This window comes from Phlebotomus papatasi, chromosome 3 (genome assembly GCF_024763615.1).
Source record: "Phlebotomus papatasi isolate M1 chromosome 3, Ppap_2.1, whole genome shotgun sequence".
Lineage (NCBI taxonomy): Eukaryota > Metazoa > Arthropoda > Insecta > Diptera > Psychodidae > Phlebotomus > Phlebotomus papatasi.
In genome coordinates, this window is record NC_077224.1 from 69,886,843 (window position 1) to 69,912,942 (window position 26,100).

General features: G+C 33.1%; 1 protein-coding gene across 7 annotated transcripts in view; it reads right to left on the bottom strand.

Moving 5' to 3' along the window:
• LOC129808115 (eye-specific diacylglycerol kinase) overlaps nt 1-26,100 on the bottom strand; it is a 221,359-nt gene that overhangs the window by 15,900 nt on the left and 179,359 nt on the right. For all 7 annotated transcript variants that reach the window (XM_055857837.1, XM_055857839.1, XM_055857841.1 and 4 more), the window contains one exon: nt 5,013-5,630. In XM_055857837.1, the coding sequence (XP_055713812.1) occupies nt 5,013-5,630 (618 nt within the window). The remainder of the gene's footprint in view (nt 1-5,012; nt 5,631-26,100) is intronic.

The window sequence follows — 26,100 nt, forward strand, 5'->3', positions numbered from 1 at the left end:
AGAGTTCATGACCATTGCACATTAATAATAATACTTATTACATGCAATTTTTACGATACTACACTGAGTGAGAGAAATCCGAAAAAGTTAAAATAACATTCCGGAAATGTTAATTTTACCCTGCATTATTGATCCGAAATCGGTGTAAATATTACCGTTTTCAGGTGTATTATGGGTTAAAGTACCCTTTTTCATGTTAATTTTACACTTAAAAACGTGTAAAATTAACATTAAAAATGTTGATATATTTTTACACCTAAAAAGTGTTAAAGTTACGAGGAAAAAAAGTTAATCGCATCCTCTTTTTTTCTCAGTGTAGAAGTCAGATTTTTTAAAAGGGAGTTATATGAATATCTCACGTAAAAAGAATCTTGTTTTAAAATCCTGTAATAAATCATAGGGGCAGAATTCAACTTCCGAAATAAGCCCTTCCCAAAAAAAATTAGGCCACGCCTCTTTCAGAAGGTACATACTAATGAAATTACTATTTTTTCAATGGCTTTATTATGAGTATAGTTATAGGCTTTAGATATGACACTTTAGATATAGATCACGCCTACAAAAAAATAAGCCAATAAGAAAATAAGTCACGCCCACCATTAAAGTTTCAGGTAAGATGTTTAAAAGTGCAGGATAAAATAAAATCAAATTAGTACAGATAGGATGTAAAAGCAAAAATATTGATGTTTACGCTTCTAAAAAGCTATGTAGGGTCGATTGAAGACTTATTGATAATTTAAAAAATCGTATCTTGACCTATTGGCAATTGGAACCGTATTTCGTACCATTTCTGATAAGAAGTTTGTACACCTATTTTTATAGGAAAGGTAGTTTAATAAAAAAAAATCATATTACTTGCATTTCGGTAATTGCTTGACTTAGGTCAGAGATGGTCTTAACATCAGCTACAACGGATACAACATACCAAAATTTCAGCTCAAAGGGATGAGTTTAACCCTTTAAGGACGAGAGGCTCAAAAATTGGGGGTCAGAAAAAATCAGTTTTTCTGACGTTTTAGGGCGAAACATAACTTTAAAAAGTCGTAGGAAAAATTTCATTTTTGGGTCACCGGTGATCCAATCGTCCTTAAAGGGTTAAGAGTGTGACAGTTATTAGAAATGCAGGATGGAAACGTAAAATCTAAATGAATTGTTCAATAGGGGAATTCTGTAACAGTATGACAATGTCATATGACAAATTTTCGAGGTTAAATTTAGGAACAGGACGACATTAATTCTTAAGGACTAGAGGGACAAAAAATTTGGGGTCAGAAAAAATCACTGTTTCTCACTTCTTAGAGCAAAACATAACTTTAGAAGGCCGTAGGAAGGATTTTCTGTAAGATGCCGGTATTCTAATCGTTCTTAAAAGGTTAAAGGCTAACGAATGACCATTATAAGCAGCTCAATAAACCTCTCAATTATTGATATGAGTTACATTTTGAAATAGTTTGGCGAATTTATCACATAAAAAATTCTAAATTTGTCATATGACAATGTCATACATAATAAGCAAATCAAGGAGTAAATAAGTATGCCCAGCGAGTGAACCGTGAGTGGTAGTGTAGCAGATCGGTAGATCTCACTGATCAGAATCTGAAATCATGGTGATCGTGCAATTAGTCTACGTGATCGCGTTAATCGGGCTGATTAGTCTTCAGGATCACACTGATAACGTCGATCAGTTTCCATTACCATGCTGATCGTCACCCACAGTGAATTATGAGTAGCAAAATTCTTTACCCTGAGGAAAACACAAGATTAGGGTAGAGTAAGCCCTTTTCGCCACCTTAAGGTTTTTTACCTTTGCAATTCTTACAATTTTTGTCGAAGTAAAATGAAATTTTCTGTACAGATGCTTTGAAGCATTGTCTCTCTATTAAACCAGGAGACTTCTCGGGAATTTTTGGGCATTTAGTTGAAAAAATACATTTCCTGCAGCAATGCATGTTTCAGTACTTTGTAAACCACTTTGTAAACACTTTTTCGCCACTTTGTAAGCACTTTTTCGCCACTTTGTAAGCACTTTTTCGCCACTTTGTAAGCACTTTTTCGCCACTTGTTTTCAATTGATTTTTAAGAAACAGCTGCTTTAAAAAAAAACCCAAAAGTACACGGCACAGTATTTTTCTTATTTAACACCGATTCTAGATAATTATTAGAGTATTTCGAATGATTTCTGCACGTTTTTTTGTTTGAAGAAAAAAAAGACAATTGAAAATTGTGCCTATTTCAACTAAATTCCGCGAGGTACGCCACTTGTCAAATTCTTGGAAAAATGAGTGGCGAAAAGTACTTACACAGCGGAAAAAAGTTAGCCATTTTCACCACATCCGAATTTCATAAACTTTTTTAGATAACATTATTAAAAGTGATATTACAATAAAGTTTTGTTAATAAGAGATTGAGTTTCAGTGAAAAATATCAAATACTCTATACAGTAGACTCTTCGATATCCAGCACTTCGTTATCCGGGTGACAGCTGCCAAACACTGGCGGTTGATATATTCAAAATTATTTTCACTAAACATGAAGTTTGTCCAGAGTGAATTAAAGTATTATTAACATTGTATCGAAGTTTTTAATACATAATTGTGATAAAAAATGAAACATAAGCACACCACGAAGAAAATTCTCTTTTTCTTTGTCAGACAGAAAATAAATTCACACTGCACAAAATAGAAAAACCGTTGATCATTCAAAAAACCTAAATGTCATTTTGTCCCCCAGTCAGCCGGATATCGAAGAGTCTACTGTAATAGCAAAAAAACAAAATAATGCAAGATAATTTCTCTTATGGCCTCTACACATTGGGAGCAATTTTTGTCAAAAATTGCTTTTTTGAAGGAAATTCCCTGCAGTGTTGTAGGGGGAAACGTCAAATTATTGTCAAAAACGCAATTTTTGATGAAAATTGCTCCCAATGTGTAGACGCCTTTAGGGTTGACAAGTTTCTTAAAAACTCCATGTTTTTTTTGCAATTGTTCACCTTGTCGAGAATTTCTTTTAACAATTTGCAAATAATGTATTCGGCAAAGAACCTGATATGGTTTTCTGATCCGTTGGACCAGTGGTCACGAAATAAGACTCATTTCGTAGTTCCATGAGCTCAAAATTCCCTTAAAAAGTGACTTTATTTGTAGGTTGCGAAAAAGTGCTTTATGGCGGAAAAGTACTGACTCTACCCTATTTGCCAAAGCTTTTGGTGTTTCAATTTCAACGCTCCTTCCTCAGTGATCAAATTTGTAATTTATGTACTACTCAAATTGGAGATTCACAGGAAAACCTGGGAATTTCAAATGGGTACACCTTCTTAGACATTGATCTTATGTCAAATCTTAGATTAGGATTAATCAGTTACTTCCATTTGACCAGTCCTTTAGAATCCAGTCCTTGAAAATTCCAAGGAAAACCCGGGGAAAAACCAAAAACGATCAACGTCCAAGAAGGTAAATTCGCGACGAACTCACGGGTTTCCTATCCCGGGAATCCTCAATTAGAGTAGTGAGTAGATTATGTCGGCAAAATTTCAGGGACAAATCATAAATTTACCCACTGAGTCAGGCACGTTGAAGCGCCGAAAGCATTATCAAAAAATCTTGTGATTGCCTGTTCAGAAAGTATTATATCCCCTGATGCAATTGGAAGGAGTTCATCTTCTCATTTCAATTGATTTAATAAAATATTTATATATTTTCCATTCTTCGTTTTAAATTGCTTTTGTTCTAAGTTATGACCCTTGTACGGGCTTCATACCTAAGGCTTAGCCATATGGCTTAACTTCTCTAATTTCTCATTAATCGAGATTTCCGGGAAAATTATCACTTAAGATTGGGCAACATAGGCAAGTGATCCTTTAAATTTTGAAAAAGCATTAAAATTGTTTAAAATGTTGAATTTCGAGATCATCGGGAACTGGGCTGAACCTTAGGTCTGAAGCAGGCCTTATTATAGATTTTCTGCAAATGGAAGAAATCCAGTAGAAGTTGTAATTTTTTTTTCTTCCAAAGGGCGTGGTTTGTTATAAGATGGTGGGACCGTGGGACACATCAGGCCCTAGCCAATACTGAACTGAGAGCACTTATTGTGATTCTTTCCTGATGTGAGTTGTAGAAACCGCTTTATCCAACATTTTTAATTTAACAATGTTTTTAATACAAATAGCTTTCCCAAAATGAAAGAAAAGGGCGTGGCTTATTTTTTTTGCGAGGAATTTATATTGAATGTCAAATTCTGCTTTTCTTTATCAATTATGTTTATATTTTTCCTTTTACTGCACGGATTCAAAGCAATCGCAGTATATCACAAACCGCTTTTTTTTTACTTTTCAAAGAGGTAGAGGTCAAGCGGTAAGAGATATCGACTTCTGATCTTTGAAGAACCTCCCATGAATGAACATTATTTCCAAGAATTTCTTCTTTTTTTCTTTCACTTCTTGCTTATCTCTTTATAACCATGTTTTTCAGTTTAATTAGAAAACTGTTTTTAGATTTGTTTTTCAAAAATATATTTTGATAAGTTTTCTAATTTAATGCTCAACGCACAATAAATTTTGTTTTGTAAACATGTTTTTGACTTTTCTATGAGAGTGAATGAAATGTACAACTAGTCATCTCGCTTACTCTCATAGATAATTTTCAAAATATGTTTACAAATAAAAGTTATTGTGAGTTGGGCATTATGACCAGCGCACAATAATTTTTGTTTATAAACATGTTTTCAAAATTTCCCATGAGAATAAGTGAGATGACTAGATCTAGATCTCACTCACTCTCATTGAAATGTCAAAAACATGTTTACTAAACAAAAGTTATTGTGCGTTGGGCATTATACGGGAACAGCAATATTTTGACAAATGCTCATTGCAAGTCGCTCAGTCTACTAAATGAATTTCTAAATTCACAAAGGTTAAGTTTAATTACTTAAAAACGTTACTTTTCCCCTCTTTTGCTATTTAGTGCTATTTAGGATATTTGGGTATTATTTTCAAATATAAGAGTATTGATTCTCACCTGGATTTGTTCCCTCTGCTGGAATATTTTCACTTTCCTTCACTTCCTCATCTCCATCAACAATCTCAATAACGATGGCTGCTCTCTTCCATTGAGTCCAGCAGTCATTCATTGTAGCCAGTGCGGCAATAACAAGGATAAAGCATACTCCAGCTACAGTTGCAGTCAATTCCCATTCAGTCTTTAGGAGATTATTCCAATTGTTTGTTTTCTTCACATAACAATCTTCATCTTCGAGTTGCACCAGCACAGACACTCCGGTTGCATTGTAATTCTCCAGAGTATCTTCCAAGTAATCCTCAATGTCTGTAGCTGAACATGCAGCTGGAACGCAAATTCCCCAGTCGAAAACAGTAAAGCGCGGTAGGAAGTGACTGGGGTCGGATATGGAGCTTCTCAATAGGGATTTTCCCTGAATCAAGTGCAGTGGCAGCTTCAGATTTTCCTCTTCGGCCTGAAGCTCCACAGATGCAAGGCAGTATTTGCCCTGAATTCGTACTGAATCCTTTTCAGTGACCTTTACCCGGGTGGCAATGTCCGTGCAAAGGTCATAATTACCCAGCTGATTGATATTACCTTGAAGAAGACCCGAATTGATTTTCCCCGTAGCATCCAGCACTGCAAGAAAATTTATGAGGATTTCCATCATTTTATGATCCATCGCTCCCTCTATTATTCTTATTGTAGCTGTATACATAAGTGCTTCGATATTTGCATGGCATTAAATTTTATATCCTTTATATTCCTTTTATTCATTTCGATGTTCATAAAAAATTAATACCACCATCGTTCAATCATTCAAATCAAATATGTTCAACATTCAATATTTTTTTTCCGACAAATTTGGCGTGAAATGGAAATGAAAATCAATAATTATGAAAAATTTGCACTCCATTTTGTGAGATTATCAGTCAATGTTGATTTAATAAATTTAAATTTTTTATATGACATAAATACTTCTTATTGGTGTGGAATAATCATGATAAATTGAATTCAGATTTCATGGAATTAATATGAAAAAAGGTCAAACTATTGGTTTAGCATTGGCAATAATACATTTTGCAAATGGTCTGTTACCATCCCCATATTTAGCTTGAAATAACAAAATAATACCTATATATATTTCATGCGTGTTGGACTTTCGGAGATAAATGCACAAATTTGTCTTTGGTTTATCTGCATTTGAAATTCGTAAAATGATTTATTAGTATTCTCAATCAGAACTGCAAATAAAGCAAGATTGCATAATGGTGTTATCACCAAAACATCCTAAAACAAACTTGAGAATCTGCATTTTGGCACATAAAATCGAATGAAGTAACATTAAATTAGAATTATTAATACTGATCGATTGCTTTATTATTTTCTAATCAATCTTAAAATTACAAATTTTCAAGAGAGTCTGATTCAAAGATATTTACACTGTTCAACATGATGTGAGTGTCTTTGATGACAAAATTTATTAGAGGATCCTTCGAGGATTTCAGAAAAATTATTTTATCTCGGCTACGTTCTGATTTTTATCCAGGATAAAATGGTTTAATTCGCTTAATTAATTCATATTGATAATTTTGTATCGATTCATTTCGAGTACATATTAAATAAAAATTTTATGACTTAGATTATATTTGAATAAAAATTAAGTAGGGGAAGGTAGGGCTACTTTGAGCTGTTGAGCTACATTCTTATACGATTTTCTCGCATTTTTCTAATGGCCTCTACACACTAGAGACATTGAAGTAAATTCCCTACCCTTGTGTTGGAAAAAACTCTTTACTATGGACATAAATTTCTCTAGTGTGTAGAGGCCATAAAGGAAACTTGCTATTAATATGATGTATGTAATTTGGATAGATAAATCAATTGTGGATCTAAGTAAAATAATTGTAAGGACTAGCTTCATTTAGAAATACAGTAGAGTTCCTTAAATTTGAACATTTGGGGGGTATACATGACATTTCTCACTCCTCAAATTCACACAATATTTTCAAAAACGCAACGGAATTCATGTGAAGTGCATTTTTCCTAAATGAAGAAAAATAACTTTAAGAGAATTTATCAATGTAATTTATTGTGAAATAAATGGAATTTATTGCGGAAGTTAATATAATACGACAATATTGAGGAAACACCAGAGAAAAATTGTTCTAATTCAGACTCCACACAAAACTTTCTTCACATAACCTCAAATTTTATATTTTGAATTCAACCGTCGTTCAAATTTGATGAGATCAAATTTGAAATTTGAGGAACTCGAATGTTGGCGAAAAATCATATATCAATGGCTCCACAGCTTAAAGTAGCTCCATCTCCCTTTACAGTGCTTATCAATTTTCTTTTGATTTTTTCAAAAATTCAAAATTTTGTATTTCCGTTTTTAATACTGCTTTCATATCTTTTCAATTTATTGAATTTCAATCCACTGAAATTTTGCCTCTTACTGTGTTACACATATGTCAGATTTGTTTTTTATGTCAAATTGAAATTGAAATTGAATTTCTTTAGTTGAAATTGCAATCTGTCCCGTCAAATAATATCTGCAGATATCTTTAAGATTTCTATAGAGAAAATCTACACCTCTACAGAATATCTGCAGATAATATCTGTAGATATTCTTACGAATTTTATTTGGGCTTGGGACAAAATTCGTCAGAATATTTCGGCAGATTTTCTGACGAATCTCTGATGAATTTCTGTAGATATTCTGCCGATTTTCTGTAGATTTTTTTCTACATTCCAAACTTTCCAGACAAGATGTGTCAGAAGAGATGGAAAAATTTTTCACTGAAGTTTGCAAAATTCTATAGAGTTATTCTTAGTGATATCACGGTGTTTATATAAAATAAAGAATTCTGCGACGCCGTGTTACAAGTAGAGAAAAGTGAAGTGAAAACTTTAAACAGAGTGTCGACCAAAATTTCGTGTTTTTGTATCATTCGATTGGCGATTTTTAAGAAATTAGTATTTTTGCTCGCAGTTTTTTTACTTATCTAAAATGTGTACTCGGTAATGCTTGTTAAGCAGAGCATACAATTTTCTTTATAACTTCTACAGTTTCTTCATAAATCAACAATATTTTTGTGAAGTAATGGAGGTTATGCAGATTTTCTAGGGAGAAATTCTGCCGAGAATCTGCAGATTTTCTCTGAATGTACTAGAATATACCGTTAAAATTCAAAAAAACCGAGTAAAATCGGCAGGTAGAGCAATGATTTGACGGGGTAAAATCCTGCAGACCCGTCAAATCATTGCTCTACCTGCCGATTTTACTCGGAGGTTTTTTGAATTTTAACGGTATATTCTAGTACATTCAGAGAAAATCTGCAGATTCTCGGCAGAATTTCTCCCTAGAAAATCTGCATAACCTCCATTACTTCACAAAAATATTGTTGATTTATGAAGAAACTGTAGAAGTTATAAAGAAAATTGTATGCTCTGCTTAACAAGCATTACCGAGTACACATTTTAGATAAGTAAAAAAACTGCGAGCAAAAATACTAATTTCTTAAAAATCACCAATCGAATGATACAAAAACACGAAATTTTGGTCGACACTCTGTTTAAAGTTTTCACTTCACTTTTCTCTACTTGTAACACGGCGTCGCAGAATTCTTTATTTTATATAAACACCGTGATATCACTAAGAATAACTCTATAGAATTTTGCAAACTTCAGTGAAAAATTTTTCCATCTCTTCTGACACATCTTGTCTGGAAAGTCTGGAATGTAGAAAAAATCTACAGAATATCTACAGAAATTCATCAGAGATTCGTCATAAATCTGCCGAAATATTCTGACGAATTTTGTCCCAAGCCCAAATAAAATTCGTAAGAATATCTACAGAATTTATCTGCAGATATTCTGTAGAGGTGTAGATTTTCTCTACAGAAATCTTAAAGATATCTGCAGATATTATTTGACGGGGATGTCTTATATGGCAGCACTGACCGATTAATTGTGTTTTGACAGCTGTCAAAGAACAAACTCAAAAAATTGTAAGAAAATGACGAAAATAGGATCTGAGGTATATTGTTATTAAAATTTCTGCTCTATAATATGTAACTTAGTCGTTTCATAAGGACAGACTAAAGTTCATTAAATTAATTTTTAAATGATAGACTGACAAATTGATTTGACAAATTGAATGTCTTGACGAGATGGATTTCACTGAGTAAGTTGAAATTGAAATTCACTAATTTGGAAAAATATTTGAGCACGTTCTGTCAGTTCATCTAAATTGTATTTTAATAGATTTAAAATTACGAGTTTAGGAAAACTACTTGTTATATAATGCCAGCACTGAAAGAGAGAATACAATATATCGGATTAAAGGTGAAACTATAAGAGATATGAAGTTCTAGCTTTCGATCACTCTTATAAGGTGATATTATCTCGAAACGTTTTTGGTTAATCTCGTAAACGGCTCGAAATTTTGAGTATTTAAAGGACAAAATTAAAACTGATCTAGAGGGTTTAGGTATATTTTATCAATTTGATCAAATTTGAATTTTTCTAAAAAAAAAATTTAAATTTCCAGTTTGACTGCATTAGTCCCAATACATATTGGTCCGGCTCAGTACTTTCAATTGCTTTTTAATTTTTAAAAAGTTTATTGAAGTATATATTTTTCAGCCTAGTAGAAGCCAAACGGTAAGGAATATCGACTTTTGATCTTTGGTGACACCCTACTATCACCGAATGACCTAACCATATATATTATGACTTGATTTTGTGAAAGTTTGGTTCGTATGCCAAAGACTCTAATTCATTTCTTCTACCGATTTTTCAGTGTCACATCTTTAGGTTTTGTAAATCTTTTTTTAAAGAGCCAGTATGAATTAAGGATGTTTTAGGCTGTTAGGTCAAAGTATTTTAAGATGTTGTGCACTTCTTTGAAAATTTGTAAAAAAATTTACCAATTTATATTAATTTGAGCTTATTTAAAAGTCAGTATAATCCTTATAAGGACCTTTAGAAAAAATCCACTTAGGAATTGTTTTTGGGGAAATTATGTTTCTTTAAATAAATTTCTGCACCGATTTTAGCGATTTTGATGGATTTAGACAAAGGGGGTATAAATACATTCTCATGGATCTGAGTGACTTTTTATTGAAGGGAATTAAGTTTTAAGCTTGAGAATAATGTATCAGAAAATATTCTTGTACCAAGAATTCCCATACACTCTTTTTACTTGAAAAGAAATGGCAAAAAGCGTCCCAGCTTAGCGGAGTATACTCGAATTTACGTAAAAGAGATCTTCGTTAAATTAAAAATAAGTAAATTCGAGAGAGGTAAATCATTTACCGGTACTTTGCCGGATTCATTATCGGATAATATTCAAAAAGGTGCAGTTGGTTTGTAAATTTCAGAACTCAACACCTTCCAAAGGATTCCAAATTTAAGCAAATTCTGTTTAAAATTGAATCGTTTTGGGATAATTCACCTTTGGTCTTCGAAAATTCTAAATGGCAAATTTTTCTGTAACAGGTGTCAATTTTGAGATAAACTAAAAAGTGTTGGAGTGTTGGGTTACCGAAGACCGTTTCGCTTTCAGATCCAAAAACCGTAAAATCGAATAAAAGGCAATAATATAATCGGAGGCAGCCAAAATATCGAAAGCCAAAATACCGAAAGCCAGACCGAATGCCGAAATCCCGAAACGGACACAATCTCGCAAGCCAAAATCCCGAATGTTCAAAATCCTGAAAGGGATGTAATCCTGTGGAGGATTATTTGTAGAATAATTTCCCAAGACACAGAAAATTTCCCTTTGCCTCCAGCAAGCGTCGCTGGTGCAATCGTGGGAAGCTATGACACTTTTAAGAAATCGGGATTTTGGCTTTTGGGATTTTGACCGGGACCCATGGAACTGTCAGGCAGTTCACACACCTGCAATTCTTTTTTTTGACGATCCATTTACCAAACTTTTATGAATCATGTTCTAGCTGACTAAGTCCAAGTAGTTTCCCTTGAGCGCGTTGGTTATTTAAATATGTATGGAACATTTCCCTTAGGGGAAACTGGGGCACCACCAAACACGGGGTACCACCAAACACTAGTATTTATTTCTAAACTACTTGGACTATCTCGACCATTCCTTCAGTGGACAAGCATCCCTATAGTGCCTATAAATTCCTATCGGTCTTATCTTCTGATATCCAATATCCGATTAAAAAATCGCAGTGTTTGGTGGTACCCCGTGTTTGGTGGTGCCCCAGTTTCCCCTATATTATTATTTCTTTGAAAATTTTATATTATCGAAAGGCATGTATGAGTAAAACAATCCCAATTTAATATGATTTTCTTTTTAAATTCGTAAGGTTTAGTGTGTATTTTTGTAACACACTTTTCTGCCTCTCTTTTTACAGTGGTTCACACAAGAATCACAGTGCCTTCACAAGACTTACTTTGAAATGCCCATAACTTCTGACCACGAAGTTGTCGCTGGAAGATCTGTCCCTGTCGTCTGCAGTCTAAATTTTCCACATTAGTATAGTTCGGGACAAAGGAAGGCAGATAGAGGAGCATGTCTTCAAAATCATCCGCTGAAAGGGGTCCTTTAGGCTTATCCTTTCTAGTTTCTTCCTTGTGCTTTTTAGATTTGACTTCTTCGCTTTTATCTCCATTATCATCTTTATCGTCATCGTCGTCGTCGTCAAAGTCGAAAAATAAATTGAATGGCTTTCGATTGAGGTAGGATTTCCAGAGATTTCCGTTGAGTGGCTCACTTTCTACTTCCTTGCGAATTTCTTCATTTTCACTTTCGCGCACGGATTCAATGACACTGAGGAACTTTCCTTTTTTCTTGGAGAAGAGCCCATAAAAATTCCACCAGGCTGGATTCATGGATTCATCTTCATCATCATCGTCGTCGTCGTCGTTGTCGTCGTCATCGTCGTCGTTGTCGTCTGGTTCAGATTGTAATTTTGAAAATTTGACCTTTGTTCGTTGGGATGGTTGATCCTGAGGTTTCCTTTTCACGTCACTGTGATGAACTTTCTCAAATTTATATTCAGGCTCATCTTCTTCATCTTCTTCTTCATCATCGTCGTCTTCTCGGGCGTTGTTATCATCGTCATCGTCTCGATTGAGTTTCGTGGATAATTGTACCTTCTGCAGAACATCTCGAACACGTGGAGTTTTCCGCCAGGTGTTTGCGGCTACCTTGTCTCCCCGAGACGTCCCAGATGCAGAGGAAGCGGTCAGCTTAAAGCCATCGCTGGGTTGCACCAGCACCAAACACACAACCACCAGGATCACTACATTGATGAGTATAAATAGCCACCGATCTCGCCGAAATGGTGACACCAACATTTAAGACTTTTTGCACTCAAAAGAAAATCCAAGAGAGATCACCCAGAAAATTTTCCTCACTTCCTCACCAATCTGCCCAAATCAATCTGCTGAACAGTCCATCACTCATTGACAAATCCCTTCACTTACACAGCACTAAGGCACTTCTATCACTTCTATCCCTGTAAATGTTCCTGGATGAAGACACCAGAAAATCCGGGCTTTTACGTAAGATCAAGCCGTGCAGTTTCCACAGTTACTCACAGAGTCTCGAGACGAACTGAAGAGGATTGACGGTATAAATAGATTTTCCGCTCAAAATTCGCGGTTGTGAGGGAATGAGATGAAAGTCTTCTACTTGAAATATTCTAAATTTCCCATCGCATCACTCCCATTCACACACCTTTTCAATATCAATGTGAAAAGTGGAAAAGTTGCAGTGAAACTCAAGGGAACTTTTAACGAGACTTCCTTAAATGAAAACTTTTCAGGAAAATCGCATAAAATATTCAGCATGAGTAATGCCAGGAAGGTGCAAAGTTGTATGTTCCTCCAGTAAGGTATATACTTAATTAAAATACGGAAAATTGAAAATTAAAGAAAAACAGAAGAATGAATGAAAAAAAAACTTTTATAGAATTGGTTTGTTTTCCTTTTCGACTAATCCTTTTAAAATCCGCAATGATTTATAAAACCGATATTGTTTAATCGGTTTTATTGATTTTCGTTTTAGATTCCTTCCGTCTATAATAGGGGAAAGTGCTCTCCCTTCGAACGTTCATGCCTTCGAATAATGTGAATTTTCGTTTAGTTTTCCTAAGAGGCATTTCTATCAAATATTAGTTGGCTTATCATCAATTGTTCATAATTCCGTGATAATCTAGTGTAAATCTCTTACGAAAAACGAAAGAAATTCACATTATTCGGAGGTTATGAACGTTCGAAGGGAGAGCACTTTCCCCTACAAGAATTGTAAAAAGGGAATATAGGAAAGTATTTGGGAAAGTACTCTCCTTTCGAACGTTCATGGCATCAAATAATTTAAATTTCTTTTATTTTTTTTAAGAAACTTCCACATAATTATCACGTAAAAATAAAAGAAAATTCACATTATTCGAAGGTATCAACGTGCGAAGGGAGAGTACTTTCTATTCAATTTGACATGTTTCTTGGCAACATTTAAAATATACTCCCTCTGTCCCGAAAATAGTCGTACGTTTGCTAATACATTTTAGGGGAAGTGCTCATAATTTTGGACAGTCTGCATATAAGCATCGATATCCCAAGTTTGAAGTGCGATATTTTCAATACTAATTGACTTTTTTTGTTACTCTCTTTTCAGAAGGATTGTTTAGAAACTTGGCAAGCTATTTATTATCTCATTTTTACTAAAATTAGTTTTAATACGTTTAAAAATGAATTGATATGTAGAGGTGAATTTGACTCTTATTTTGGACAACTTGGTTATTAATTTTTACAACTTGTCTGTAAATTTGGACAGATAATCCGCCTCAATAGGATGCCCATTGTTCATCATTTCACGAATCAATCTTACCAAGTCCTCTTCCTGTTCATGTAAGGGAAACGTAGAATGTCACAAGAAGCCCGGAAACTTTCCATATCATTCGTTAAAGTGAGTTGACTTCGGTACTCCAAGCGCGCGCGGATTCCCTCATTCCCTGCCCTTTCCGGGAGTCTTTCAAGGCATTTCTCGCTACATCTCTTTCGTAGAGATGATGCTCCTTTGTTTCTCCAGGCATTTGTCCAACCTAGTCATCACAAAAGCTAAAACTTCACGAAATTTCGTGAGAAAAACACCTGTCCAAAATAAGAATCATCACCTCACTGGTAAATGTCTTAAAAAAATTCCCATTTTTCACACGAAAAATCAAATTCACAAGGCAAATCTCACTTCAGATCAAATGTACAAATCACCACTAACGTGAATCAACACAATATTCAATGAATATTCAATAATATCACTCAAAAAAACCGAAGAAACATTGTTAGTACTTCACCACAGCTAAAATAAGAACTGAAGTAAACACGAAGTTCTTATTTTGCAACAATTACCATTTACTGATTCACAATCGATTTATAAATCACTCAAAACGTCGCCCGAAATAGGTCGATAGTAACATAATTGAACTTCGGATAAAAATTAGTTATCGGTAATGAACCAAATTGATATCGGTTCAGGCTTTTCAGGAATTCCAGACCTTTCAAACGAGTCCAAACATGACCTCATTCGGTTGATAAATACGCTCTGCAGAACCTTTCTAACCTTTGACCTTCCAAATGTATGTATAATCGTATGTACACTGAGAGAAATTCGAAAAAGTTAAAATAACATTCTGGAAATGTTAATTTTATCCTGCAGTATTGATCCGAAATCGGTGTAAATATTATGCTTTTTAGGTGTATTAGGGGTTGAAGTTATCCTTTTTCATGTTATTTTTACCCTTAAAAAGGTGGAAAATTAACATTAAAAAATGTTGATATATTTTTACACCTAAAAAGTGTTAAAGTTATGAGGAAAAAAAGTTAATCGCACTCTCTTTTTTCTCAGTGTTTAGGTTATTAGCCTAACTTACAAATAAAGCCAAAAATTAGGGGAAAGCTTTCAGGCTTCGCACATACTCTTGCTTGGAAAACTTATTATTTTTCCATTTTCCTATGAATCTGATTAATTTTTTTGAGGAAAAATGTGACTTGATTACGAGCTATTATTTAAATTTATTCTCATATAAATCAGACAAATTAAAGGAATATGGGAAAAATATGACTTCATGTAGACACAATCATCTTTATTGCTCATCAATTGCTGAATTAAAATTTTTCTTATCAGAAAAGACATTCTGGAACTTACAGTCAACGTGCAAGAGAATTTATTCCTTCGCTCGATCGAGCATAACTTTTTTTTGAGGATCGATGAAATCTCGTCCTTTGCGGGATTTTTAAGGTTTCGTATAGAGGTTCTTTTGCAATATTTGTTTTTTGCGCGTTGCTTGCGATCTATGCGTTTCACAGATCGTTTGACTGCAGCCATGATCCAGATTTCATTCAATTTGCTTCTTCAATTTAAGGGCAATGACTAGTTACAAAGCAATTTTTTTTCTAGATCTTCATGAAATCATTTTACAATGCTTAGGGGGAAGTGGGGCTACATTGTTATACGATATTTTCGCATATTTCTAAAGGAAACTGGGTTTTAACATGATGTTATTTGGATAGACAAAATAATTGTGGATCTAAATAAAATAATTGTAAGATCCAGTTGCTTTTAGAAATATGCGAAAAAGCCGTATAACAATCTAGCCCCACAGCTCAAAGTAGCCCCACCTCCCTCTATTAGTATCCCGGTATCATGTTACATATCGAAAAACGAAAAGTTTAATTACATTCAGGTTTTAAAGAGGTTTAGTGATAGCTGCTTCCCCATTTCCAGCAAAATATAGCAACATCAAATTGTTGCGTTTGAATTCCATTACCATTTTAACCAAGACGAGGTATCACTATGCAAAATCTGAACCCGCTGTCACAAGTGGTTAGCTAAACGTTCTGAATCTTGTTGCAATTTTTTTACCCACCCTTTATTTTCCAAGCTCATTTGAACATTTTTAATATTTAAAATTTAAAGAGTTCATCACGATAGCTTTACAATTAAAAAAAAATAATTTGAGAGATTTCTTTATTACGCACATAGGGGGAGGTTGGGCTATTTTGAGCTGGGGATACATTGATACAGTAGAGCCTCGCTATAGGCCATATTTGGTTCCAGATTTGACACTTGGGTCGCACTATAGTCCAAGTCTTTTTTTAAAATTATAAACGACTTTTAGTATTGAAATTGTTTGACGGCTTTCACTTTCTTTGCGATTGTGGTACTTGTCCTCGCTCTCCTTATTATGGATCACAATTATCACAACTACTCAATAAAGTTTGCCAAAAATATTAAAATAGTTATGACAACATTGCATGTCGCGTACTAAGAAACATAACCTAACTTAAAATTAGTGTTTTGAATTCAACGGTCGATAAATTGTGGACTATAGAGCGATGGCCTATAGCGGGGTTTTACTGTATACGATTTTTCGTATATTTCTAAAGGAATATAATCCTTACAATTATTTTGTAAGGACTATATCATTTAGATTTATAAGATCAAATAGATTTATTAATCAATGTAGCCCCACAGCTCAAAGTAGCCCCATCTCCCCCTATTTAGTGATTTTTTGCGTATTCCGTAATTTGATAATTTTATAATAATTTTGTAAAGTAGACGAGACTGGGGCAAAATTTGTCAAAACGAAAATTTCAATATTCTCTATTTTCTAAAATAAAATAGACTGAGGCTTGAAATTTGTTCATGAACCTTCTTATGGCCTCTACACATTGGGAGAAATTTTTGTCAAAAATAGCTTTTTTGAAGGAAATTTCCTGCAGCGTTGTAAGGGGAAACGTCAAATTTCTGTCAAAAACGGAATTTTTGACGAAAATTGCTCCCAATGTGTAGACGCCTTTAAACTTAGAAAGTTTCAAGAAATTCAAGGAAGGATTATGTAAAATAAAAAAATAATGAAATTTTGAGCCCTATTTTTGGAACATTTGGCTTATAGAAAATATCAATACCGATTAGCTCAATTTAAGAGCATTTCTCGTTAAGATAAGAGAAAAATTATCTTCGACAAAGTTGTAGAGGAATAAATTTCCTATAAAAATTCATCTATTTGATATTTTTAACGTTTTCGAGAGTAAAATGTCACGAAATATCCGAAGACTGACAAAATTTGCCCCAGAAAATTTGAGAATCTCCACAAAATCGACTTTTAGAAAATGATTCGAAAATCACATTTCTTTCGAGATAGAGGAAAATAGTCTTCTGCAATGTTGTAGAGCAGCAAATTTGCTATAAGAATATGGTCATTATAAAACTTTTAAGTTTCCTCAGAGCTCGTGAAAGAATTAAATATACGTTTTGACAAGTTTTGTCGCAGTCTCCTCTAGATATAAAAACGAAATATCTTTAATTTAGATAAAAATTTAAAAATTTAGCTAATTATTATGCTCAAACTGAACTAGTGCTCAGTAATTTAGTTATTCAAAAATGTACCAGAAACTTTAACGTTCTCTATTCTAGTGCCTTGCATTTAGCACGATCAAGCTAAATAATGTGCTTTTTTTTTAGGTCTCGGTATTCGTTCAGACTTTTTGACTAGTTCAAAATTTGTCTAATACTTACGTGTTAAATATTATTTTTCGCCTTTAGACTTAAGAAAAAAAAAACGCTGAAAACTTCAAATAAACTTTCAATAAATTTCCAATTTTTCAATAAACTTTAACTTACCACACCAAGAGCCACAAAAATGTGTTCTATGTGAACTGCATACATTGTAATGTCGTGTCCGACGTCGCGTCGCTGAAAATTCGGCGAAGAGGCTGCCAAGAGGAGCAACAAGTGGTCAAGGAAGTAATTGAAACATTTAATATGAGAATCAGAATATATAATTTATTTAATAATATACTTTTCTTTCTCTCACATGAGATGACTAATGAGAAATGAGTTTTTTTTAGAGTGCAAACTGAAAAGGTTTTTCTTTTTTGTAGTATTATTTGCTTATAAGAGAAAATGAGAGTGATCTTTTCATTCAAGAAATTACATTTTCATGTCCCTTTCAGTACCTTTTGCTTTCTCTGTTCATCATAGTGAATCATACATTGGGCCATTTTTAGATTTCACTAAAATATCACTCAAACTTTTCACTCTCTTAAGGAATGATCTTATTTTCTTTCTTGCTTTCTTTTTTTTTTGTAAAGAGATTCCGATATAATTTTCGATAATTGTTTTTTAAACTTATATGATATAGATTTGTTTCATCTTTTTTTTTGTATTGAATAAATTCCTCGTGCTTGCAGTGTTAATTCCTTGATCGAAATATGAATTTCTTAAGAATCAATCTAATTGATAAATTTAATTTAATTGTATTTTCATAATTTAATATATGTGTAGTTGTGATCTGTTTTGTTTTTAAAATACTTTCTATATTTGTTTTTTTTTTTCATCAATTTATAATTATTTAAGTGGTGGCGACTAGAGTTTCATCTTTTTCTAATTCTTTTATTTTCTACTCCTACTTTAGCAAATAAATTATGCATTGCAGAAAATATTAAAAAGAATAAATGAAATGATCTGCTGAAGTATTTTATGAAAATTTAAAAATTCTATAGCTTTTTCCTTCGATGTATCCAGAATTCTAAAAGTTAATAAATATTTCAGATAAGTTATACTAATGCAGTGTTAAAAATATGAACAATTGAAAATAATGCCAGAAATACCATTTTCACATTTTTAGATTAATTTTCAAATTAAATAATTTTCATGGAGTTTGTTGTATTGATTTTCTATGTAAGCCTCACCCATAAAAAAATTTTAAGCCACGCCTTTTTAGGAGTTCTGGCTGATCTAAGATGAAAACGTTGCGTATTAACAATGTTTTTCACTAAAATATTATAACGTCATTCGAAGAATTTATCCACATAATTCCCATTATTAAATTATTCCCGGAAGTTCAACCCTCAGAAAAATAGACCACGCCCCTTTCAAACTAATTAACCACCGATTTTAATGACTAAATTTGATTTTTTATTGCTCATTTGTGTTTTTTCCTTCATAAAGTATTCTTATTTTGACTCCTTACCCACAAGGGGTCGTATTTTTTTTTTAATTTTGGAAATCTGAAGTTTTGAACATCTGTTTGTCCGTTTTTGTGTATGTTCGTTTGTCTGTCTGGATCTTACCACACCTAGAGGCTAAACGGTTAGTGATAGAGACTTGAAACCTTCGAGAGGCCCCCCATAAGTCGACCCTGGGACCATTAACATGCCTCTCAACCCCCCACCCTCCCCTAGCTCACCGAAATCATGTTTTTTTTTTTTCATTTTTAGATATCGTCGGTTATCTCAGCAACTGTGCCAACTGCATTTGCTTTGTGTCAGCATTCGTTGTAAGTAACGCATTGCTGGGCGGCGTTTGCAACGAATGCAGACACAAAGCAGATGCAGTTAGCACAGTTGCTGAGACAACCGGCTTCTTATGAATCGGTTCATTACCGGTTAAAACCCGATTAGAACCGGTTCGACTTGTCAGAAATTCAGCCCAACAAGGCCAAACATGATACCATTAGGTTGAGAAATACACGATCTAGTGTCTTTTAACCTTTGACCTTGAAAAACGGTTATAGGAGTGATCCTACAGGATTTTCATATATGGAAGAAATGTAGATTACGTTTTGTACGAAATGTAGATTACATTTGTTTCATATATGAAAACCCTGTAGGATCACTCCTATAACCATTTTTCAAGGTCAAAGTTTAAAAGACACTAGATCGTGTATTTCTCAACCTAATGGTATCATGTTTGGCCTTGTTGGGCTGAATTTCTGACAAGCCGAACCGGTTCTAATCGGGTTTTAACCGGTAATAATCGAATCGGTTTGAACCGGTTCATAATCGGTAAATAATTTTTGTCTGAAAAAGCTATTTTGGGCGATGTTTTCAGTGATTTATGAATTGGGTCAAATCGGTTGAAAATCGGTAAACGGTAAATTGTGCGAAAATATTCTTAAGGTATAATAGTCTCTAAGCCATGAATTTGAGTACTTCGCAAATCCTGTTTCATGCTACTTTGACTTTGAGTAAGTCTAAAGGGTTCCCAATGAATAGGGGAGACTGGGGTAAAAAGTCACAAGTCGAAAATTTCATAATTCAATATCTTCCAAGATAAAAGAGATAGCGGCTTCAAATTTTTTCCTTAGATAGCTTCCATGAACCTTTTTCAATGTCGTAAGTTTCTTAGAATTCGAACAGGAGATTTAGAAAATAAAAAATATTGAAATTTTTAGGCCTGTTTTTGAAATATTTTTATTCCAAGAGATATCAATTTTTACCTACTTAATTTCCAAAATTGATGCACTGGCGAATATTTCCTAAATGATTTGGATTCCCTGAGTACGAATCCACTATCCGTTTTAGCTTTTTCCAAATATTCTTCTCTCCAGAAATCTTTTTCTTAAAAATGACCACTTGGGGTAAAAAGTATCAAAAGGTATGGGGCAGAAGTAACAAAAACCGAAGCAATTCCTGATGTCTCACGGCGAAAAGAAACGTCATTCAATGCCATGTGTCGCCGCTTGTTGTTTATTTTGCATGGGTCAAACAATTTGCAGTTTTATTGGAATAATACTCATGAATCACAGAACTGTGATTCGTTACCTCATTCCCCTTAGCCCAACAACCATCGATGTTCTCTGAATTACTCCCCGATTGAGAAGTTTTGCCTGGTTCTCCACTTGATCATCGTGCTCATTTTTTTGTGAGACACAGAAGCAATTGAACACCCCGGATACCCCATGGAACCTAAAAAGATTGCGATGACACGTTGAGAATCTGCATTCCTCCGTTTATAGGCATCAACTATATTATATAGCACTACTGAATGGGCACACATAGTTAAATTGAGTGGCATATACTATGAAAAAAACTCTATTTTGCACTAGCACTTCTTCCTTTAATTTGTTTTTATTTTGCACTTAAGTGACGTTTACTCGGCAACTCTTCGGCAGATTTCGTCAAATGCATCTCGCCCAATTCGCCATTTTCGCCTTTTCAGAATGGTTAAATAGAATTTTCTTGCCAAAAAAAGCCTTTGGAAAATAACTTTAAAAATGCTTTTCTCGTTCAGATAGGAAAAACTCTGTTGCACAAAGGTGTAGAGAAATAAACATCCTATGAAAATATGTCATCTAGGCATTTTTTAATGTTATAGGAGCCCGTAATAAAGGGTATCAAAATGTGATAATTTTACCCCATGCCTGATACTATTTGCCCCAGCATTTTTGAGAATGGTCACAAAATCACCTTTTAGAAATCGGCTCACTAAACGTATTTCCTTACAAAATAGAGGAAAAATTACTTCCACAAAGTTGTAGAGCGGTAAATTTCCTATAAAACTGTGCTAATTAGAAATTTCTGAAGCGCTCGAGTAGCTTGTAAAAAAATAAAATATCCGTTTTGTGACTTTTTACCCCAGTCTCCCCTACGTAAAACCGGCTTCAAATTGAATTGAATTGAATTTTATTATCATCTCTGTTTTTCCCACCCCCCATGCGGCCATCGCCGTCTTAGTGTCGATTCCAACCTCCGGGATGAAAACGATGGAAAATCCCTTCATTGGTTGTATATTTCGGGACCGTACATATGCACGTAGGTCACTTATATGGGAAGATGGGTATGCTCACAGAGAGAGGTTTGAAAAACCTAGCCAATAAGGCTGTTTGGTTTTCTATCTGACTAAAATAAAATAAATAACTGAAATAAATAATTGAAAATTTATCCCAGTTCCTGAAGGAATATAAATATATAAAGAAATTTTGTTGACTTTCAGATATCTAATGAATTTCACTTATCCCTAATGTTCAATGCTATTAATCTACATTATAATTTCATCAAAAATAATAGCTGGTAAGGAATTAAAGAACTTAAACTAAATGGATAAGCCTTAAGGCATCTACAAATTTAGGAGCAATTTTCGTCAAAAAATTTTAGAAGGAAACCGTCTACACGGTAAAAACTTTTGGACACTGACCAAAATATTGGAACAAGTTTTCCTTGGAACAAATTTTTTAGAATCAATTTGTAACTAGAGAAGATATTTGTTTGTTCCAAAAAGTTTTCTTTACAGTTTCGTTACAAAATACAGTTACAATTTTGTTAGAGTTTTCTTTTGGAACCGTTTTGATACAGTGGAATGTCTACAAATTTGAGTTGATTTCGTTTTATACAAATTTGTTCCCGAAATTTGGAACAGAATTTGTTGCACTCGGCTGTTTTGTTCCCACTGTCAGGAACAAATTGGAACATATTTTTTATAACAATATTATTCCTACATATGTAACATATTTGTTCCGAAAATTTTCGATGTCCGTGGACGAGGTAATTTTTGGAACAAATACGTGCCGAATTTTTTTTACCGTGTACATTGCTACATTTGTTACACTCGTTCAGGCTCATGAATAGCCTCAATGAGGGTTAGATCAAGTCATGAGAGCGTGGTTCCCAAAAAATCCCATAATTCCCAAAAAAAAAAAAGGCTCAGGCTGATCCTCTGGAATACGTAGCGTGTAAAATTTAGCAGTAAAGGATCAGCCAAAACTATCATACACTGATGATTTTGGATCAAGGATTAGCGTTTACAGCGTATATTTCTCTTAAATCTCCACACTTTGATTGCTGAAAGACTTCTTAAGTGCAATATCAATGGATTTTTCGTACAGAAAGATGCACTCTGACCCCTCTGACCTTCCCATTACTCTAATCTTAACGCATATTAAGATTTTGCGACATTGCGTGCCATTACTCTCCATGTTTTTTCATTCAATTGGCATTTCGAAAAGCACCCAAAAACACCTAAAGTCCATCCCTGTGTTTATTTTGGTGGGCTTTAGGATCACATATTATAGGCCTTTTATAGAAATTTCCTTTACCTGATCCCTTACCGACAAATTTTACAGACTAAATTTTCTAGAAGATTAACCTGAATTTGTTTGGGGCTTTATCGAGGTTTAGTTGAAATGAGTGTTGACTTTTGGGTTGCGACAAGACTGATTTAGTGTTGCTGGTAGCACTTACTCTTCTCCCAGTATCATTTGATCATGAATCGTTAAGGGGCGTGGCCTAAAATCGTAAATAGACAATTTCTTTTAAGAAAGTCTAATAACTAACTCCATGCAAATTCCATTTTTTATTGCTCAAAATGCTTTGAAATGTAGGTTTGGCCAAGAAGTAATATTCTTGAGTAGGCATTATCTTAAAAAAAAATCAAGCATTCTATCGAAATAAAATATCGTGTAAATTTTGAAATTTTCTAAAACACCACAATTTAAAAAGAGTATGAATTATTTAACTGAAAAATGAGATTTAGGTATGATGCTCTTTTTACAATGAAAACTGTTTTTTGTCATCTATTTTTTTTAAACTTCTTCAACTATTTTTCAAAAAACAGCTAAGGTCATCATAAGATTTAGTTTCAAATATAATTTTTCAATAATGCAATTTTACCATATTACTATATACAGGATTTCATATATCATACAATATTCCTTTGTCTCTTCCCAATTATAGTTAAAAAGTGACAGTGGCAATGGGATATAAGTTGGAAACGAGGGGGCTCTTAAATATTACAAGAACTTAACAATCCGAAAAACGTGGGATTGGTGTTGATTTTAGGCACAAAATACACATAGAATTTAAATGGTTATCTTTAGCAGTTTTTTTTCTTTTACTTTCTTCACATTTCTCATCATCACAATTTTTTAATGTTGCAATATTTATTACATTTTCACTTAAGAAAACCCGTTGTCTTTTTCGTTAGTTATATTCCTTATTAATTTTTTTTGTAATAGCGTCCAATGATTTTAGAGAAATACTACGAAAAATTGGTGTAAAATTCGTTATTGTAGAGTTCTAGAAAAGGTTTGAAAAAAAAAAGTTATTTGAAATAGAAAGGGAAGCTAATTGAATTGAAAATTCATAAAATTCTTAGTTAGTTCTTAATTCCTGTTTATATAGTATTCTTTTCTCTGTTCATTGCATCACGATATTTTTTTTGAGAATTCCTTTTTTTCTTCATCAAAATGTACAATAATGTTCTTGGACCCAGTAAATCCTTGCTCCATATTTTCAGAGATATCTTTTTTTTTCATAAAAACTACTTAAATATCTTTCTTTTACTTTAGCATATCTTTAGTATATTCACAAATCTCTTTTAAGTAGTGTAATTTGATTTTTTTCTTTTTTTTATATTACACGAGATTTATTTATATCATTTATTTCAAAATATAAATTTTTGAGTAACTTGTTTCTTTTTTAAGGAAGTGCGAGGAAGAATTTTGAGTAATTTGGTAAAAAAAAAAAGATTTTATTTCTTTCCTGAACTCTCATTATTAATGTTTCGTATTCATAACATTATGCAAAGTTAGCCCCCAAATATTTAAAAAGTTTCATAATTATGCGCAGAATATCTAAATTCATTATGCTGAAATATAATGTTTTACAGTAAACATGTTTTTGATATTTTAATGAGGGTAAATGAGACCTAGATTTAGTCATTTCGCTCGCTCTTGCAGAAAATTTTAAAAACATGTTTACAAACAAAAGTTACTTTACTCTAGGCATAAGCCTGGAAATTATTTCTGTCGAGTATTTATTTCATAAAATAAATATTTGTGATCGAAGAAATCAGAAAATCATACAAGTTTTCTTTTTTGTTAATTATTTGCTGTAAATTATGCCCAACGCACAATAACTTTTGTTTGTAAGCATGTTTTCAAAATTTCTCTTGAGAGAGAGAGCGAGATGACTAGATCTAGATCTCACTCACTCTCATTGAAAATTCAAATGTCAAAAATATGTTTACTAAACAAAAGTTATTACAGTGAGAGAAATCCGGAAAAGTTAAAATAACATTCCGGAAATGTTAATTTTACCCTGCAGTATTGATTCGAAATCGGTGTAAATATTACCCTTTTTATGTGTATTATGGGTTAAAGTTATCCTTTTTTAATGTTGATTTTACCCTCAAAAGGTGTAAAATTAACATTAAAAATGTTGATATATTTTTAGACGCGAAAAGTGTTAAAGTTATGACGGAAAAAAGTTAATCGTAGCCTCTTTTTTTCTCAGTGTAGTTGCATAAAATGCATTTTTAACTAAAATATCTAAAAAAAAATTGGGAATTCTCTTGGATTATTAGGAAGAAACGGCTTTAAGGTATCCTTGTACAAAATTTTCATATTATTTAAATAAAGATTATAAAAATTACAAGCACATGAAACCTTAAAGTGGCCAAAAGTACTTACTTCACCCTATCAGCAGTGGAAAAATAACTTTGCAGTTCATTTATTTCATAAATAATGAAAAATAGCGTTTAAATTTAAATGATGAAAAGTGGGACCCTGGCGAGAAGTGGTAATTCCACTCTAGACGAGGTCAGAACGCACAAAAGAAAACAAAGTAGCTGTTACATTTTCAATATGGCGAATGTAGGAAATTTGTTCCAGACTTTTTTGCTAAATCGAACCGATATACCAAGACTTATCTGCATATAGTCCGGAGATGAGTAGCTATACTTTACAGAATTCCACTAAAATTCTGCAAATTGCTTTTGAAGGGCTTTTTTTTAAATTAAGTTTTGACGTTTCATCTAGAAATGACAGCTGTCTATGCACTGTCATTGAAAACTTTAAAACGGATATTTAAAGTAAAATATCAAATCGCTCTGATATTTAAAAGACATTGAAATTTTCAATGAAGCCGAACTAGTCTGAAAGCTGATTGCAAATTGGTAATATTCCGGTAGTTGAATTTTGAATGAAGAGCTATTTAGAGCATTCTGCGCATTTTCCTTCTCTACTTAAATATCTTTTATAAGAATTTTTTATATTTTTCATTCTGCAAGGAAATTTAATTATTTTCATATTTTGCTTCTAATACTGCAAATTTATTTAAAAATTTAAATCTTTGGGGGTTAGTTTTGCAAATCAAAAGACGATCAATCTGAAATTTCATATTATTTCTTCTTTTTTTCTCACTTGATATTCTTTCAGGCTGATTTCTCTACGTGTACCTGATATTGTGTGTGATTGTCTCTAGGATATTGTTTATTTCATAATAGTTTTTTTCTTTTTAAATTGTCTGAACAGTTTTTCAACATTCTCGAAGGAGATTCTTTTCATTTTCT